The 17802-nt window shown below is 40.0% G+C and overlaps 1 protein-coding gene across 9 annotated transcripts in view; it reads left to right on the forward strand.

The window, feature by feature from the left end:
• LOC116332517 (diacylglycerol kinase zeta-like) overlaps positions 1–17802 on the forward strand; it is a 97267-nt gene that overhangs the window by 48619 nt on the left and 30846 nt on the right. For 8 of the 9 annotated variants that reach the window (XM_039607521.1, XM_039607520.1, XM_039607514.1 and 5 more), the window contains exons 18-24: positions 84–146; positions 476–549; positions 959–1070; positions 3487–3573; positions 3848–3960; positions 4089–4189; positions 7081–7160. In XM_039607521.1, coding sequence (XP_039463455.1) covers positions 84–146; positions 476–549; positions 959–1070; positions 3487–3573; positions 3848–3960; positions 4089–4189; positions 7081–7160 — 630 coding nt within the window. Of the gene's footprint in view, positions 1–83; positions 147–475; positions 550–958; positions 1071–3486; positions 3574–3847; positions 3961–4088; positions 4190–7080; positions 7161–7393; positions 8070–17802 lie in introns of those variants that run through there. The other variant, XM_039607522.1, reaches the window with a different exon arrangement.

Raw genomic sequence — 17802 nt, forward strand, 5'->3', positions numbered from 1 at the left:
TGTCTGTGTGACTGGTGCAATGAGTGAGCAAAGAGTAAGGGCCTGCTTTGATTTCATGATGCACTCCTGCTTGTCTCACACAGACGGCGTTCTCAGATTTCCTGATGGGAAGCTCCAAAGACCTGTCAAAGCACATCAAAGTGGTGGTGAGTAGCTGTCAGCCAAACCTCTCTGTCTGTCCAATTCAGATCTTATAAACTGTATTCAGATACAGTAGAGTATGGCCCAAGCAAGAGAGTACTTATCATTGGTAACTGCAGTGTGTGCACACACCCAGTCAAATGTTTATGGACACTCCAGCAGGTGAAGCTTGAGGAAGGACCAGCTGAGTGAGGCAGTTAGTCTTTGTGCTGCTCTTTGGCATTTTAGGACTTTTTAATGGCAGAAGGTTACTTTTTCCACGATGATGCCAAAGTGGGATTGATGAGTTTAAGTCCATCTGTTTATCTTTTCCTCTCTTTGTCTCCCCCTCCAGTGTGATGGAACAGATTTAACATCAAAGGTTCAGGACTTGAAGCTACAGTGCCTGGTCTTCCTCAACATCCCCAGGTCAGTCAGTATACTGACATAAAACTCCTACTTGTACACATTACCATCTATGTAAGCTGTGACTAGTAACACAAAGTGGAAGTCAGGCTGCTTGGTGTGCAACATTAACAAATATAAAGGGGTACTAGATCCTAAGTCAGCCCTATCAGGAGCACTTTGGTTACAAAAGCACAGTATGTTGTGTTTGTCATGTGTTGTTACATTAATGGCGAGATTCACATTGGTCCAAAGGCACATTTCCTATTCAGAATAAAGAGAAGCAGGGCAGCTGTAAATATCATAAGAGATCACTGCAGTTGCAGCGGAAAGTGTTTGAGCAACGTTCATTCAAACAAATAAAGCAGTGTTGGAAACTCATGTTGAAGCAGGTGTTTCTGTGTGTTTGTGATGGTACTTGTTGTGTTCCCAGGTATTGTGCAGGCACCACACCATGGGGTAACCCCAGTGAGCATCATGACTTTGAACCTCAACGCCATGACGACGGATACATCGAAGTTATCGGATTCACGATGACTTCACTGGTATGGCGTTCTCTCTGTGTCCTGGTAACCATGGTTACAAAGGAGGATGACCAGCTCCTACCTGAGAGCCTCTTTGTCTTGTGTTCAGTTTGTTTTTTGATTTAGAACGCATGTTCTTATTTAGACAGTATTTTCAGAACCTTGAAAAAAATCTGTCATAATTACAGAATTATGACAGATTATTAGGTGCACCTTGCTAGTACCACATAGATGCAGCAAAGTGCTGGGCGCAGTCATCAGAGATTTTGATCCATATTTACATGATAACATCACATAGCTGCTGCAGATCTGTCAGCTGCCTGTTCTTGATTCCAAACCCCATTCAGTACATCACGAAAGTGCTGTGGGTCTGTCTGAGTACAGTGAACTCACCTTCATGTTTGAGGAACCCGTGGTCAGCAACAATACTCTGGCAGGCTGTGGAGTTTAAACAATGCTTGTTTGGAACTTGGGACCCAAAGGGTGGTGAGGGGATATAATAATAACTAGAAAGTGCATTTTCTGAAGAAACTGCAGTGTGAATGCTTGAATCTGAATGTATGCACTGAAATGAATTAATTGCTGAATTTTAAGTTAAAAATGTTGAATGAGATGAAAAATACAGAAATTTTCACCTGAAAACAAAAATGCAGAACTGCTAAAAGCTGACATCCACACAGAATTTGGAAAATAGCTGAAAATGTTTTAATTGTAAATGAGAAAACGCTGCGGACACAACAGCAGTTTTCAGAAAAGATTGTAAGATTAATTCCCCGTCTCCTCTCACTCTACCAGTTGAGCTGTCTCACTCTAGCCCCAACATTCCGTCCCATACACACCCATTATAAACTCTGAAACAGCTGAAAAAAAGGATGAAACTTAAACTGGAACTGAAGAAAAAGTATAATAGATATTGAAAAGATAAATACAAGTTGAATAGTTGAATGTCTTGTCTTCATTTTAAAGTTTGAATGGTGGCTCTATGTCAACGTATGTGGAAGTAGTAGGAGTTTAAAAATGAGTAAGTTGAATGAGGATTTGAAGGGTCTCCCCATTGAAATACATGGGAAATTTTTGTTGAAAAAAGTTGAATAAAATTAAAAATATAAATGTTAAAAATGAGAAAAATAGAAGCAGTCATGTCCTAAAGAAGAGGAATCTAACGGTGTTTGAATGGTTTTTCTAAGTTGAACGGTTTTGAAGGAGTAGGACTTCAAAAAACGTACGGAAGATGATATAAAAAAAATAATAATAAAGATTACAACAACAATACTGTGAATGCTTTTACAAGCATTCACACTAATAATGGATTGGATTTATATAGCGCTTTACAATGCCACTATTCATTCACTCTCACATTCACACACCGGTGGAGGCAGCTACAGTTGTAGCCACAGCTGCCCTGGGGCAGACTGACAGAAGCGAGGCTGCCATATCGCGCCATCGGCCCCTCTGGCCATCACCAGTAGGCGGTAGGGTAAAGTGTCTTGCCCAAGGACACAACGACCAGGACAGAAAGGCCAGGATAGAAAGGCCGGGGATTGAACCGGCGACCTTCCGGTTACAGATGCGCTTCCCAACCCCCTGAGCCACAGTCGCCCCGCGGATATGTACCAGCAGCAGCTTGAACAGTTTATACCAGGCAGGATGGAACTGTGCTCTTTGTTCTTTACACCAAATTCTGTCATCACTCATCATGCCAGGCATCGTTTTCCAGTCTGGCTGTCCAGTGTTGCCTTTGTAAACTGTATACTCAACTTCCTGTTCTTGGTTGATAGAGGGGCAAAAGGTGTGTTCTGCTACTATAGCCCGTCTGCTTCAAGGTTCTATGTGTTGTGCATTCAGAGATGCTCTTATGTATCCTTGGTTGTAACATGTGGTCATTTATACTCTTGCCTTCCAATCAACTCGAAGCAGTCTGCCCATTCTCCTCTGACCTCATACGTCAACGTCAAGTTATTTTCTTGTTGATGTATTTATTTTATTATCAGAGGCTGCTATTCATGCTTGAATTCAGCTCTATGGCCAATTTAAACTCACTAGTTAACCAGCTGGTATGTTTGTTGTGGGCTGCAGATGTTTCAGTGCTTCCTGGAAAATGCAGACAGGTAGAACCTCCTGGTTGAACTTAGTTTCACTTAGATGGGACAGGTCTACATTTAGCTTTTTCTGTTTACGTTTTCTGATAGAAGCAAAGATATATCTTGATTATTACATAATTATTATTATGTTGTACAAATGAAGCAGGTTTTGAAAAATTGATGCGGAGCTCTTTAATAGTAGCTTTAATTGGACTTAGTGATTTGAAACTTCCACCATAAGTTGGAGTGTTGTGTAAAGGCACTGTATTCCATGCAGTCTGAACTCAAGTTGTTCTAAGTGTGTGTGTGTGTGTGTGTGTGTGTGTGTGTGTGTGTGTGTGTGTGTGTGTGTGTAGGCTACTCTTCAGGTTGGAGGTCATGGTGAGAGGTTGAACCAGTGCAGAGAAGTGATCCTCACCACTACTAAACCTCTCCCGGTGCAGGTAAATGGTGCACATGAGCCTCTTTCTGTAGCCATGTCCTTTTTAATATTTGAATGTACACCTTTGGGCTGAGGTAACGTCCAGCGCTAGCACACTGTCACTGGACCTGCTTCCTGTTTACACACCCATCGTTCCCACTGACTGGCTCTCAAGTAACACTTCAGTCTTCTGCTGATGTCTAAGTACATTTGGGTATCAATCTGTGGGTTTGGGTTTGGGTCTGCTTAGCTGATTGCATTTTTGATTGAGGCTATTGCTTTTGTATTGCTCTTAGGTGGATGGCGAACCTTGCAGACTTGCTCCATCAGTCATCCATATCAGCCTCAGAAACCAGGCCAATATGGTTCAGAAAACCAAACGACGAACCTCTATACCACACCTCAATGAGTACGTTCTTTTTAGTCACTCACTGCAGCAGCAGCCAAATCCAACCCTTCAAGCAGCGTACGTTATATGACACATGCAGGTGTCACTGAGCATTTGCTAAAAGTGTTTGGGCCGTGTTTGTGTCTCAGTCAGCAGCCGGTCCCGGAGAGGCTGAGGATCAGAGTCAGTCGGATCAGCATGGCTGACTACGAGGCTCTGCACTACGACAAGGACAAACTACGGCAAGCATGTAAGGAGAGACACCCTTACTAACATCTGTGTGTCCACTCAGTGACATTGCTGATGCACCGCTGTGAACGCATTCTGCTTCTGTCTTTGTATGCATGCTTCACTCATAATGTCACAAATATTCCTATGTTTTTGTCATTGTAGTCCTGTACTTAGGTAGAATATGCCCTGGCTTCCTTACTGGAAGTTTATAACATGATGAAGTTATTCAGTTTGGGTTCATCCACACACACAAGTTATTAGGACAATATTTATATCACTATTATGAGGCTGCCCCAAGCAGATAACTGAGGATCCCTTCAGTTTAACATACAGGACACCCCAGCCTACCATGTGCTTTCTGTATCTGTTTGCCAAACAAATATTTTCATCTGTTTCAGTCAACATTCCAGGGACACAGCTGAGGACACTGTACCAAGAGTACCATTGGATCTTATGTATGGATTCTGGTCTCATGGCTGTATTGTCACTTATCAAGTAAAGTGTTGTCGATTGGCCAACACAACACTCAAACACCAGGAATTTGGCTGAATTTCCTGCTGGCTGGGATGCAAGTAACTGAATTTGATAACAGCAGCTCAAAGAAGTAGGGACAGGAGTACATAGTGATGAACATGCCCCTCCACCAACTTTTTAGAAATATTTAATTAAATGAAAAGTTGGCTTGAAGATTCGATAAACTGTCAGCTTATGTAGCGTAGCTGAATGACAGCAGCATCTTCAGGCTGACAAGGAAAGAAAAACTGCTCAGTGATTGAAAGGTGGAGAAGAGGCGTGAAGGTCAACATGCTCATTTTCAGCCATCTACCCAGCCTCCATCTCAGTCATTCTCCATCGCTGTACTCGCATCAAACCTCTTTATTTCATTTACATGCTGCACAGACACAGCAGGGAACAGCGCGCACATCTCCGATGTTTCAGGAATATAAAAAGGGAAGGCTCTATTATCGTCCTCATTAGAGACAATTACAGTCAGTGGGCTTTGCAGCAGTGCACATGCAGTGCTATGTCAGACCACATTGTGGCGCTGTTACCTTTGTTGTTACAAACCGCATGTTTCATAACACTGTAAACTGGTAATAATGGTAAAAGTCTTTTTTTATGTCTTTCATTTGCAAAGACGACATATGATTGCAGGTCTTACGCCAAGCCCATAGTGGAAATATCTATATTAATATTTTTCATTGCTTATTAAGAATTCATAGTGGCATTACCTCATTGCTTTTTTTTTTTCAATATATTTTCAGTATGTTTTGGTTTCAGATAATTAGCATCATATTTTATACCTCGCTCTTTGTTCTTGCTTGCAGAAGTTTTCCGTTGTGTTCTCATTATGTAAGTCCATCACTGCTCTCAGCTTGTAGATGTATCACACTCAGGGAGACGATTAAAAAAAGAAAAGAAATTTCATACCCAGAGGCACAGTGTATCATCTCAATGCCACTCCTGTGGCTCTGTGTGCACGCTAAGCATAGAATAGAGACTCTTTAATAAAGGTTGAAGGATGTTTAATAACTATACGGTTTCATTACATTTATTGTTAATACCATCTGTGAGATGTGTTAACAAAGCAAAACACCAGCTCACTTTTAGTTGTATTTAGTTGTAGCTTAATATCTGTAAGCTGTAAACTGACTGCATTTACAGTCAGCACAAGTCAATAGGAAATAAAACAGAGTAGAAATTGCAAATGTGCAAGCTGCTGAATCAAAACCACTGAAAAAAGCACAATGGAAAAAGAATAGAAACGTGAAGTTAAAAGTGCAGTAGTACTGTTGTAAATTGCAATAACACTTCCGAACACTAGCAGGGATCTTTTGAAGTGTTGAAATTATGGCTAACTGGAGGTAAACACTGGAGTCTGAGAATGAAGGCATTCTTCTTTTTGTATGGAAGGTTCACAGTTTCCCTGGAAAACAATCTGCCTGTTTTACTGGTTCTACATGTTTTTGCCTTGTCTGTTACTTGAAAAGGTCAGTGTGTGCAGCAGCTGCTTTTGAAAGCAGCGCTGTGGTGACTTTTTGAAGGTGTGTCTGGCTAATAGACCGCTGTCCGCGCCTGCCTTCAAGAAATATTTTGAGAGAAGTCAATTAGCAGAAAAGTAAACAAGCCACACTTTTCTTGAGTACTGTTGGATCCTGTCAAGCTTTTACTGGGCTGCTGTTAGTGAAGCAACCGTAGACTTTGTCTCCCTCACTGAGATGTTTAGTATCTGTGTGTGTGTGTGTGTGTGTGTGTGTGTGTGTGTGTGTGTGTGTGTGGGTTCAAGGGCTCTTCACGCAGTCTGACAGCTTTTCCAGCACAATGAGCTGTGTGATGTTCAGCCAGCAGTGTTGTGCTGGTGCAGCAGGCTGCTGGCCTGGGCTGCCTCATGGGGCAGTTTTTTCTTGTTTCAGCATCCACATCGGCTTACTGATGGGAAGCCAGCTTGGTCAGGCTTATTTATTAAAATAAAAGTTACTGATGCCATTATCAATTTGGCACTAAATATTAAATTCTGGCCTTGGATGAAAACCATCTGATGTGGAGTTGTCCAATATGTTGTCATTTTACGGACTCAAAATGACTAATTTTAAAGTAAATGTCTTCTGCTCCTCCATGTGCTGCTCGTTTTGTCAGAGGGAAATTAAATTCTTACATTAAATGAATGAAGGTGTTTACTTACTGTGGGGGAAACAGTTTGTAGGTCCCAGTTTGGCCCATAGGAACCACAGTACTGCAGACCGCTCACATATATATTTTGTAACATTTAAGTGGAATCCCAGCTCTGGATCACCCTGCTACATGACCAGAATTAAAGTCTCAGGGTCCTGAGGACTGCAGCCGAGTGTCAGTGTATAAGTAGATATCAAAGTGCTGTTGGATAATTGTCTTGTTCCTCTGCATCTCCAGCCATTCCTCTGGGACTGATCGTGGTTCCTGGTGACAGTGACTTAGAGACCTGCAGAGAACACATCCAGCGATTACAAGAGGTAAGAAGAAGAAGAGAGAACAAGGGCAGAGGAGATATGAATGTTGAGATGAAAGGGTTATTGTTCTGTTTCACTAAATAGAAAAATGCAGTGACACAAATCGTGAAGAAGCACGAAAACTCTTTTTAAAAGTTGGAGCAAAGCTAATTAAGCTCCACGTCTGTGCGTGAGTGCGTACACTTTTTCTGGCCACTTTTCCTTCTACATTCCCATGCTCTTATCTTTACCTTTAGGACTTCTGCTCTCTTCATCCTATATCTGTGGGACTGCAGGTTGGTAGTAAAATGCCAGGCTATATGTTCTACACTTGTTTGGCTCAGAGACACATGGGAAATAAAAGCTTGCTCAACACTTTTGTATTCTATTTTTAATCGGAAAACGTACTTGTTTCTGTAACAATGATGAGCAACATTTACTGAACATATCCGATCGCACTGTAACAGCAAAGCCGAATGCTCACAGTAATCAAATACATCAAGTAAAGAACATTTAAAAATTTAGTTTTTCCTTTTGTTGTTAATGAAACTGATTATTTTTTATTAGCTTGAATGTTTTGGTTGATTAAGAATCCCCCTTAAAAGTTTATCTTGGTAATATTGATTTCTATGGTGTGCATAGCCTGCACATGAATATGAGAGCATCCAGAGTGAGTGAGAGATCTGCAGTAAAAAGTTGTGACTATTGGCCAAAATATTACTGACTTGTTCTGTTGTTGTTGTTCCATTATCTTTAGAGTGCAGTTTTATTTAACTTTATAGAAAAACTAGACTACCATAGTTGGGTTATTGACTGCTACTGATAGAAGCATACAGAATAATCCTCTGTCTTTTAGACCCCATTCCTACAAAACTGCTCAAAGAAGTCCTGCCATTAATTAATGCTTCGATCTTAAATATGATCAACCTATCTCTAATAATCTGCTATGTACCACAGGCCTTCAAGCTGGCTGTAGTTAAACCTTTACTTAAAAAGCCATCTCTAGACCCAGCTGTCTTAGCTAATTATAGGCCAATCTCCAACCTTCCTTTCATATCAAACATCCTTGAAAGAGTAGTTGTCAAACAGCTAACAGATCATCTGCAGAGGAACGGCTTATTTGAAGAGTTTGTCAGGTTTCAGAGCTCATCACAGCACAGAAACAGCTTTAGTGAAGGTTACAAATGATCTTCTTATGGCCTCTGACAGTGGACTCATCTCTGTGCTTGTCCTGCTAGACCTCAGTGCTGCGTTCGATACTGTTGACCATAATATCCTATTAGAGCGATTAGAACATGCTGTAGGTGTTACAGGTACTGCACTGCAGTGGTTTGTATCATATCTATCTAATAGACTCCAATTTGTTCAAGTAAATGGAGAGTCCTCTTCACCCACTAAGGTCAATTATGGTGTTCCACAGGATTCAGTGCTAGGACCAATTCTGTTTACATTATACATGCTTCCCTTAGGCAGCATCATTAGAAGACATAGCATAAATTTTCACTGCTATGCAGATGACACGCAGCTCTATCTGTCCATGAAGCCAGGTAACACACACCAATTAGTTAAACTGCAGGAATGTCTTAAAGACATAAAGACCTGGATGGCCGCTAACTTTCTGCTTCTTAATTCAGATCAAACTGAGGTTATTGTACTCGGCCCTGAAAATCTTAGAAATATGGTATCTAACCAGATTCTTACTCTGGATGGCATTACCTTGGCCTCCAGTAATGCTGTGAGGAACCTTGGAGTCATTTTTGACCAGGACATGTCCTTCAATGCACATATTAAACAAATATGTAAGACTGCTTTCTTCCATTTGTGCAACATCTCTAAAATTAGAAATATCCTGTCTCAGAGTGATGCTGAAAAACTAGTTCATGCATTTATTACTTCCAGGCTGGACTACTGTAATTCTTTATTATCAGGATGTCCTAAAAACTCGCTGAAAAGCCTTCAGTTAATCCAAAATGCTGCAGCAAGAGTCCTGACAGGGACTAGAAAGAGAGAGCAGATTTCTACTGTTTTGGCTTCCTGTTAAATCCAGAATTCAAAATCCTGCTCCTCACATACAAGGTCTTAAATAATCAGGCCCCATCTTATCTTAATGACCTTGTAGCACCTTGACCTTAGAGTACTTCGCTCTCGCACTGCAGACTTACTTGGTAAAAGGTAAATGTGTTAGAAAAAAATGGAAGGTTAGACAAATAACTTTTAAAGAAAAGGCACAATCGAGCAAATCGCATCATACTAGCTGATGAAGATTTTTATCTCAAAATAAAAAATCTTGAAACTTTGTTTACACCATATCTAGGTTTTGCTCTACACTAGACAACTGGTAAAACTGTAGAGTGAAAAAATGTGAACAAGTGTGGGTTCAGGCTTCAGTAGAAACATTTCTATCAAAATGCTGACCTTAGAAAATATCAATTAATACAACAACATTTATTTTTAGGTTTCAAAACCGCAGAGCAGAGCTAGAGCAGCGGTAACTTCTGACAGCCAGTGTGACTGAGTGAGAGGCTGAAGGCATCAGTAGTCCTCTGTCACTGATGGAATATTTACTCCATCACACAAGCGTGCATCCAGATACAGCACACAGATATAAGAATAAGAAGATGGTATGCATTGGCACAGTGTCACAGAGTCACTTCCACGTGGTGTTTCTTAACAATGAGGTGTTTCAGACATTTCACGTGGACACGTTTCACTTCCACATAAAGTTTGATCGATATTTGCTGCTCATTCTTGCTATCTGTGTATTTGAAGGCACGTGGATACAATTATTAAAGACATGGCTATAACCCTCCCATCTACAAGACAAAATAAGCTAAATAAGTTCTATTAAAGTCAGTTACACTCAGCTGCTCTATTTTTTTACTTTCAAAATTTCATTTTGTCAATGAGAAGCAGAACTTTCTCAGATTGAAACTGATTAACTGGAGAATATTTGTGAGATGAGAGAGTGGTATATTAGTATAATCAATCAATCAATACAAGGAGACGAACACTGAGTAAAATTACCTTTTTTAGTTTACATGAGTTTACATGATAAAGGAAGCCAATACTGAAACATACATATGTACATGTTTAAGTACAAACCCTCCTGGAAATTGCTAAGAAATTTTCTTTGCAGAAAAGTTTCACTATCTGTGGCAGCATGTTCTTTCATGATGTTCCTTCTCACCACTGTTTCCAGCTCAGTTTTCAGTTTGGCCAGAATGGAAAAAATGGCTTTAGACCTTTCTCTTTGTGTCAGATGCTAAATATCACATGAGCATGAGCAGTATCCATTATGGTTGCGTAATGTCCACATAGTTTCTATGGAAACCTGCTGTACTGTATGTGTGAAAGACCAGAGGAGTTTTGCTACCAAAGAAATGAAGCCAGTGACATTACAGATTTCCTGTCTGACCAGCTTTTAGTCTGCCAAACTATTCTGGGATCTGTTTACTACATCCTGAATCCATATTTTAACCATATTTAAACACAGACTTAATGATTTAAAATAAACAAACAAACAACATATGCTGTCACACAGCTAATGGAGTCTGAAAGCTAGACTGAGATGTTAGATGTTTTTTTTTTTTTTTTTTCCTTGCTTTAAAAAGTCAAATGTGACACTTTTTTACAGCAGAGTTTAAAGATGTAGGATGAGCACAATAGATGAAATGGATTTTTAATGAGTCAGCATCAAGTGAGGTGTTACTGTGGTAAAAAATCAGGTCTTGCACCGAGCCTACAAAACCATGACTGCAGATTCTCATCAACATTTTAGGTGTTATGTGTCTTACACAGGTGTTCTAGTTTTAGCAGATCAACCACTAGCTTTGAAACCAAACCTAGATCCATCTGTGGTTAATAGCCTTAGGTGTCTGTATATAGCTATCTTACTTTCAGAGGCATTCTCCCTGCCATTCTCTCAAGCAAAACATAAAACTAGAAGAATCTGGCTTCCCTGTCTACCACCATCAACCAACCAAATGCATCTCTTTTAGCCATGATCAGTAATGTTCTTTACACCGGGTGTTGAAAGCTGTGACTTTCTTCACTGGCTCATTCAGACCTAATGCAGCATTTTGTTAACAACCCTGGTAGAGCTATCTGTGTTAATGTTGTTGTCATAGTCAGTGTTGGTCTTATCACTCCAGTTCTACTTAAATAAGATTGACTCAATTGGGGCATCCAGCGAAAATCCCCCTTTTCAAGAAACTGCAGCATTCATCTTGTTTCAGAAATGAGTGCAGCCATTAGCTCCCAGATTATATCCCATACTATATATTTTCCAACTCATGTGTAATGTCAACACAACCAGGTCTCTTCCGGTGCCTCACAGACGCTTCTAAGCTCGGTGACAACCCCTAATAACACTCTGCAGGACTAATTCTTGCTAGCTATTCTGTCATCCACCGCTGCTTTCTGAGCACTAAATGGCAGTATTGTTGCCAGCAACAGATTTAGGAATGATGGCTTTTATAAAGATCGCTGTTTAGCGAAACAAAACAAGGCAACATTATACATAGAAAACAAAACCAAGTTCCCAGTCTCTCCTCAAATGACAGTTTACGTCAGCATGGCTGCAAATTACTGAGTGCTATTTCCATTCATACCATCCAGACACGTCTTTCCTTTCCTCTTGATGAGCCTCTTCACTACACTTCGTTCTCCATGTAACCCCCAACACTGTCAGAGAAGAGAATGAATTACCACACATCTCCGATTTAGATGTTTATAGACTGGCTGCACCTACATGAATAAAAGTACCTTCAAAACAAACAGAATCTGAGAGAAGAGGAACTAAAACACACCGTGAGGTTACATAATGTGTCTGAGAACAATCTCAGAGGCAGACTTTGATTCCTGATATTGTTCTAAGATTAAAAACTACAATAGAGTTTTGTTTTCAAGGAGATTTTCCCCATGTGTCTCAGTGTGACTGCATGATGCATGCTGTACTGTATCTGACTCGGTTTGAGTTTCTTCATGTGTTGGTGACCTTGAAGTATTTCGATTACTTGTGTATATCCGTGTGGTATCTGTGGTGTTGTTTGTGTGCAGCAAAGTTAATTGGTGAGTTTGACCTGTTGTGCAAAGTATTTTGGGTTTGTCATATAATCCCCAAATTATTAAAAAAGTTAACATGAATACTCAGTTACCAAGAAATGTAGATATTTTTCATTCATTCTTTTACTAAACTGCACTACCTACTTATGGTCTCTTCAAGTCATTGATTTTGTTCTTCTGAATCAATCAATCAAAAAATTACACAGTACAGGTGGTGACTGTGGCTCAGGGGGTTGGGAAGGGCACCTGTAACCGGAAGGTCGCCGGTTCGATCCCCGGCCTCTCTGTCCTGGTCGTTGTGTCCTTGGGCAAGACACTTTACCCTACCGCCTACTGGTGTTGGCCAGAGGGGCCGATGGCGCGATATGGCAGCCTCGCCTCTGTCAGTCTGCCCCAGGGCAGCTGTGGCTACAACCGTAGCTTGCCTCCACCAGTGTGTGAATGTGAGCGTGAATGAATAATGTCATTGTAAAGCGCTTTGGGTGCCTTGAAAAGCGCTATATAAATCCAATGCATTATTATTATTATTATTACAGTTCTGATTTGAGAGGTCTATTTATAGTTGTATTTGAGATATCTAGGATTGTTGAGCAAATATTAAAACCATTAAAACTTGAGCAATTAAGGAGAAGATGGACAGACCAAACTGCACAGCTAATTTTAATTACTTGTGCTTTAGAAAACCTTTAAACTTAAACCACCTGAAGCTCCAAAAGGACTAGTCACAAAGTAAAGCCAACTCAAGTAATCAGGTTTTAATTCTAAGAGTGAATCGCTCTGAAGTAGGTTTCCAATGGGCATCTTAGGTAATCAATGAAACTGAAGTTAGAGTAGTTTGAACAACCAGTAAGGTTGCTGGGCTATTGCAATTCCAGCTTTACCTATTACTTAAGAAATCTACACAAAAACTCTAGTTGTAGTCAGAAGTTTGCATACACCTCAAGGACAAGAACATTTTGGCAATTTGGGGCTTTTAATAATTTCTTTGAACTCTTCTTCTTGTCCAGGGGTGGGCAACTCCAGGCCTCGAGGGCCGGTGTCCTGCAGGTTTTAGATCTCACCCTGGGTCAACATACCTGAATCAGATGATTGGTTCATTACCAGGCCTCTGGAGAACTTCAAGACATGTTGTTGAGGTCATTTAGCCATTTGAATCAGCTGTGTTGGATCAAGGACACATCTAAGACCTGCAGGACACCGGCCCTCGAGGGCTGGAGTTCCCCACCCCTGTTCTTGTCCATGGTGGAATGATCATACAGCATCTATTCCTAATGACTATACTTGAGACAATAATTGAGTGCACACGCTTAAATGCATGTATTTTTTTCATTAACAGGCTTTAATTTTTAATAAGTGGTGCTGAGGGTTCTACAACTCATTTTCACCTGCTGGACATCACTACCTGACAAGTTTAACTGTCTTCAGAACATTGCAGAGGCCTTATTGACAGTATTTGGCTCTACATATCTGTGTGAGCAGATTTTCTCTCACATGAGTGTCCTCAGGTAGCCATCTGAATGCTGGACACTCGGAGACCTGTGTCTCTGAGTGGGAGACCAGAGATCACATTAACATGTGTGTCTCTGTATTAACAAACATACCATATTGGCCCAGTTTATTTTTCTTATCATTGTTGTGAGGAGACCATAAATAGCATTTGTATTTTCTGTTGTACAGTTCATTTGCCGTTATGGAGTTCTTGTTATGAATAAAAAGTGTCTTTTTTTTTGTTTCAAAATAGCTGATAACTATTCGCTGATAGCTGCCAACATTTGCAAACAAATATAATTCTATAAAGTGGTTCCATATAATGTGTAACTGTTCATATAGAGCGTTATTAAATTTATTGCTAATGCAATCATATGGCACTCTGACTTCTGAGGAAATTTTAAATGGCACTCATCATCAGAAAGGTTGCCTACCCCTGCCCTACAATAATACATACAGAGAAAACCCAGCAATCAGATGACCCCCTATGAGCAAGCACTTTGGCGACAGTGGGAAGGAAAAACTCCCTTTAACAGGAAGAAACCTCCGACAGAACCAGGCTCAGGGAGGGGCGGCCATCTGCTGCGACCGGTTGGGGTGAACATTTAACCAAATATTATTGGTGGTGTACATATATATTTGAGCCTGTACTGTATAAATACTGTTCACCTTGTGCGGATTAGAGAAAATCCAAAATAAATTTGAACTTGTGCACCCAATACTTGTTTTTTAGTCTTTAAAGATGCATGCTGTACAATCATTCCAGGCTGGAGAAAGAAGAGTTCAAAGAAAGCCAGACATTACCATGACATGCATGCCCACGATGAGTAAACTTCTGACCACATCTCTCGTCCAGAGCGATGGAGCCAGCCTTGATTAAAAACGAGTAATTGATTGTTTTGATTAGTATTACGGGTATGACATATTCTAATGATCTGAGATACTGGATTTTTGATATTCAGGGGATATAAATCACAATCATCATAATTAAAATCAAAATGGCCTGAAATATTTCACTATGCTTGTAATAAATATATAGAATATATGAAACTTTGAAGATTAAATTAAGAACAATGTGAACTCTTTTATATTCAACATTTTTGAAGAGGCACCAGCATTTCAACACATTATTTAATGACAATAACTTACTGCATTTCAAAAATGACTGTGCCAATAACAGACTGTAACAGGTTAGTATGAATCACGAAGCTTAATGACAAGTCTCAGAACTCGGCTAGCTCACCTGCTCAGCGCTCCAGTGAGTCTGTATCAAAGATTCTCTTTTCTTCCTCCCTTTCTGTTCTTTCTGTGCTTGAGCCAGCCAAGGGGAATTTGCTGATGAGATGCCATACTCTCATGTTCTGTCACCCTGATATGTGTGTTGTATGGGATGTAGCTGCTGTGCTTTTATTGAACGCTAGCCGGTGCAATCTGAGTTGTGTTCATAAGCATGCAGCTTCTCTTTTCCTGTGGTTTATTTTAACAGACTTTAGAGTAAGACCGCATCAGAGTAATTAGACTAATTATTCTAATAGATTCTAATAGAATAATTAAACCTCTCAATGCACCTGCTAGTTAGATGGCATGTATGTGTATGTATATAGATGTAAGCGTGTATGTGGAAATATGTGTGTGTATGCATGTACGGATGCAAATATGTATATATACATATATGTATGTGCGTGTATGTTTGCAGGTGTATGTATAACTTGTACATATCTTTCTTGTGTAAATGTAAATTTGTCATTGTGTAAATACTTACGCTATTGTGTACTTCACACACATGGAGAGATGCCAAACTGCCTTTCACTGTTCTTGTAACAGTGACAATAAAAAGCTATTCTATTCTATTCTATTCTATTCTATTAGTGCGTTGGTAAATGGGTCTGTCCGTCTAACTCTGAGTTTAAAGTCCAAAATTTATGAAGCAAAGAAGAAGTCATTTCGTACTCAATATGAACCACATCATTCACCATTTAGAAGCTGTGCAGTTGTTGATCAAAGGTAAAACCCAGTTTTGAGCCAGGTTTTTACAGAGAGTGCAGAGAGTTCATTCACTTGATAAAGAAAAACAGTTTTCTGTACTCTGCTGGAAAGCAGATAAAGTCCTTAAGTGTAAATCTAGTGAATGCTGTATTTAGACAAACACTGTGGATGAACTGAACCTGTCGAATACCATGTATCCACATCACAATGAGCTCATCTTCCTCATTAGGTGCAATCAGAGCAGCACCAACTGTAAATGTTATTTTTAACGACGACATCCTAATTTTATATAGGCGAGATCATTAATAGAAGACAATTTGGGAGTTGCTGTCAGACTTTGTGTTGCATAGCAACCAGAATAATGAACGCCTGTTTCGCGGTTTGATCTTCTGCTCTCTGGTGACTGTTGATGCTCACTGGTGCAGTTTGTGATGGATCGGGAGAAAAAATAGCTTACTTCTACAACCACCTACTGAGTAAACTTTTTGTGTGTTGCAGGATATTCAGTATTTTGAATCTTTCTCTTTGCAAAGCAGAGCTCTGTAATATGCATACGCCTACATAACAGCTGTAAAACAGGGCTTTAGTTCTGCCAGTCCATCCAATCTGTTCTTTAAGTGGAGTTTTTACAGGCTCTCAGTAGACCCGCTGAGTACACCTAGTACACATTGAAGGGGTTATATATCCAGTGTGAACTGGGAGTACCTCGGGATTTACTGAGGAAGAGCTGGAAAATATTGTTGGAGATGGATCACCTTGGTTAGGCTGTTGCTACTACAGCTAGATGGAGGGCTGGTACCACAGCTAAAAACCTCACAAAATATATATTAGTAATGCCCTCTGCATTCATTCAGTATCCACAAAATGTGTTGAAAACATATTCAGGAGCTGTTCTGGTTGGCAGTCGCATCTCTCTGTGTATCTTGGTGAACCTTTCTTGGCATCCTCTTAAAATCTGTCATCTAATTTGACTAGAAAATGGCTGTTTTAGGCAGTTTATTGTTGCTTGTGTGTGTGTGCCAGTAAAGCTGCTGCCATGTGTTACATCGTTTGCAGCGATTGGCTGATCCTGTCTCATCTCAGGAGAAAATGAGAGACGATGCATCTTAAAGCAGTGACAATTAAAACAGGCATTTCACTTGAACAAAGTTTGCTTATTATTCACTCCGGTATCTGTTCCTACAGTATTGTCGGCATTTTAGTTCACTCATTCTTTGTCTGCTTTCTTTGAGCTTTCTGCAGAATAAGGGTTAAGTAGGACAGTGAAGACGGAGAAAGCAAAGAAGACGCAGTCACTCAGATAAGTCAAACTTTTTAGAAGGGTTTGTAGGTTTTCTTTCAAAGCCTGCAGGCATTTTACTCAGCTTGAGACTGGTATTGAACATGACAGCAGGATTAGGCAAGTAAAGACAAACAGAGGAGAGTAGGAGAAGTGTTTACTCCAGCGAGCCTTTCTGTTACTGTTTGAAAAGAGAAAAAAACCCAACTTTCTTTAGCTGTCCTCTTCCTGCCACTTCTACTGGAAGGTGACTTTTTCTTTCGTTTCTGCAGTGCTGAACTCAAGGGTTACCTGGCAAATCATTAAATGATTTCATTTACTAGGAGCCATGCAAGTCATAGCATTTTTGCACGTGGATTCTAAGAACTACATGCAGCTGGGTCATTCCATATCAATTAAAGAAAAATTCTCAGCCTTACCATCTCTGACTTCCCTGAAAAACATATAGGATGATGATACATTTCTTTATAGGGAAACTGCCAAATTTGAGCTCTTTTGCAGTATTTTCAAAGTACAATTTTCTGTAGAGCCAGAGAACTATTTAATCAATGTCAGTCAGATATTTTTAGGCCAAATTTGACCTCAGAAAAATGGGATTTCAAAAGTCAAGCTTAACTTCAGCTACACTTTAGAAATTCCATTGAATTTCCTTAAAAAATTAATAGTTTGGCCTGCACCACCATATTTTATGGCATTTAAAAATACATTTTTCAAAGCTAGAGGGTTGAAATTTGGAGCACACTCTCCCATAGTTGTACTCGTTATCATGAAACCATTCAAATCAGAGAAATGCTCTCAAACATAATAAAGCTTGAAAAATAAACAACAAACAAACAAATTGAGTTTATT

The sequence above is a fragment of the Oreochromis aureus genome, linkage group 23 (genome assembly GCF_013358895.1).
Source record: "Oreochromis aureus strain Israel breed Guangdong linkage group 23, ZZ_aureus, whole genome shotgun sequence".
NCBI classification, from domain to species: Eukaryota; Metazoa; Chordata; class Actinopteri; order Cichliformes; family Cichlidae; genus Oreochromis; species Oreochromis aureus.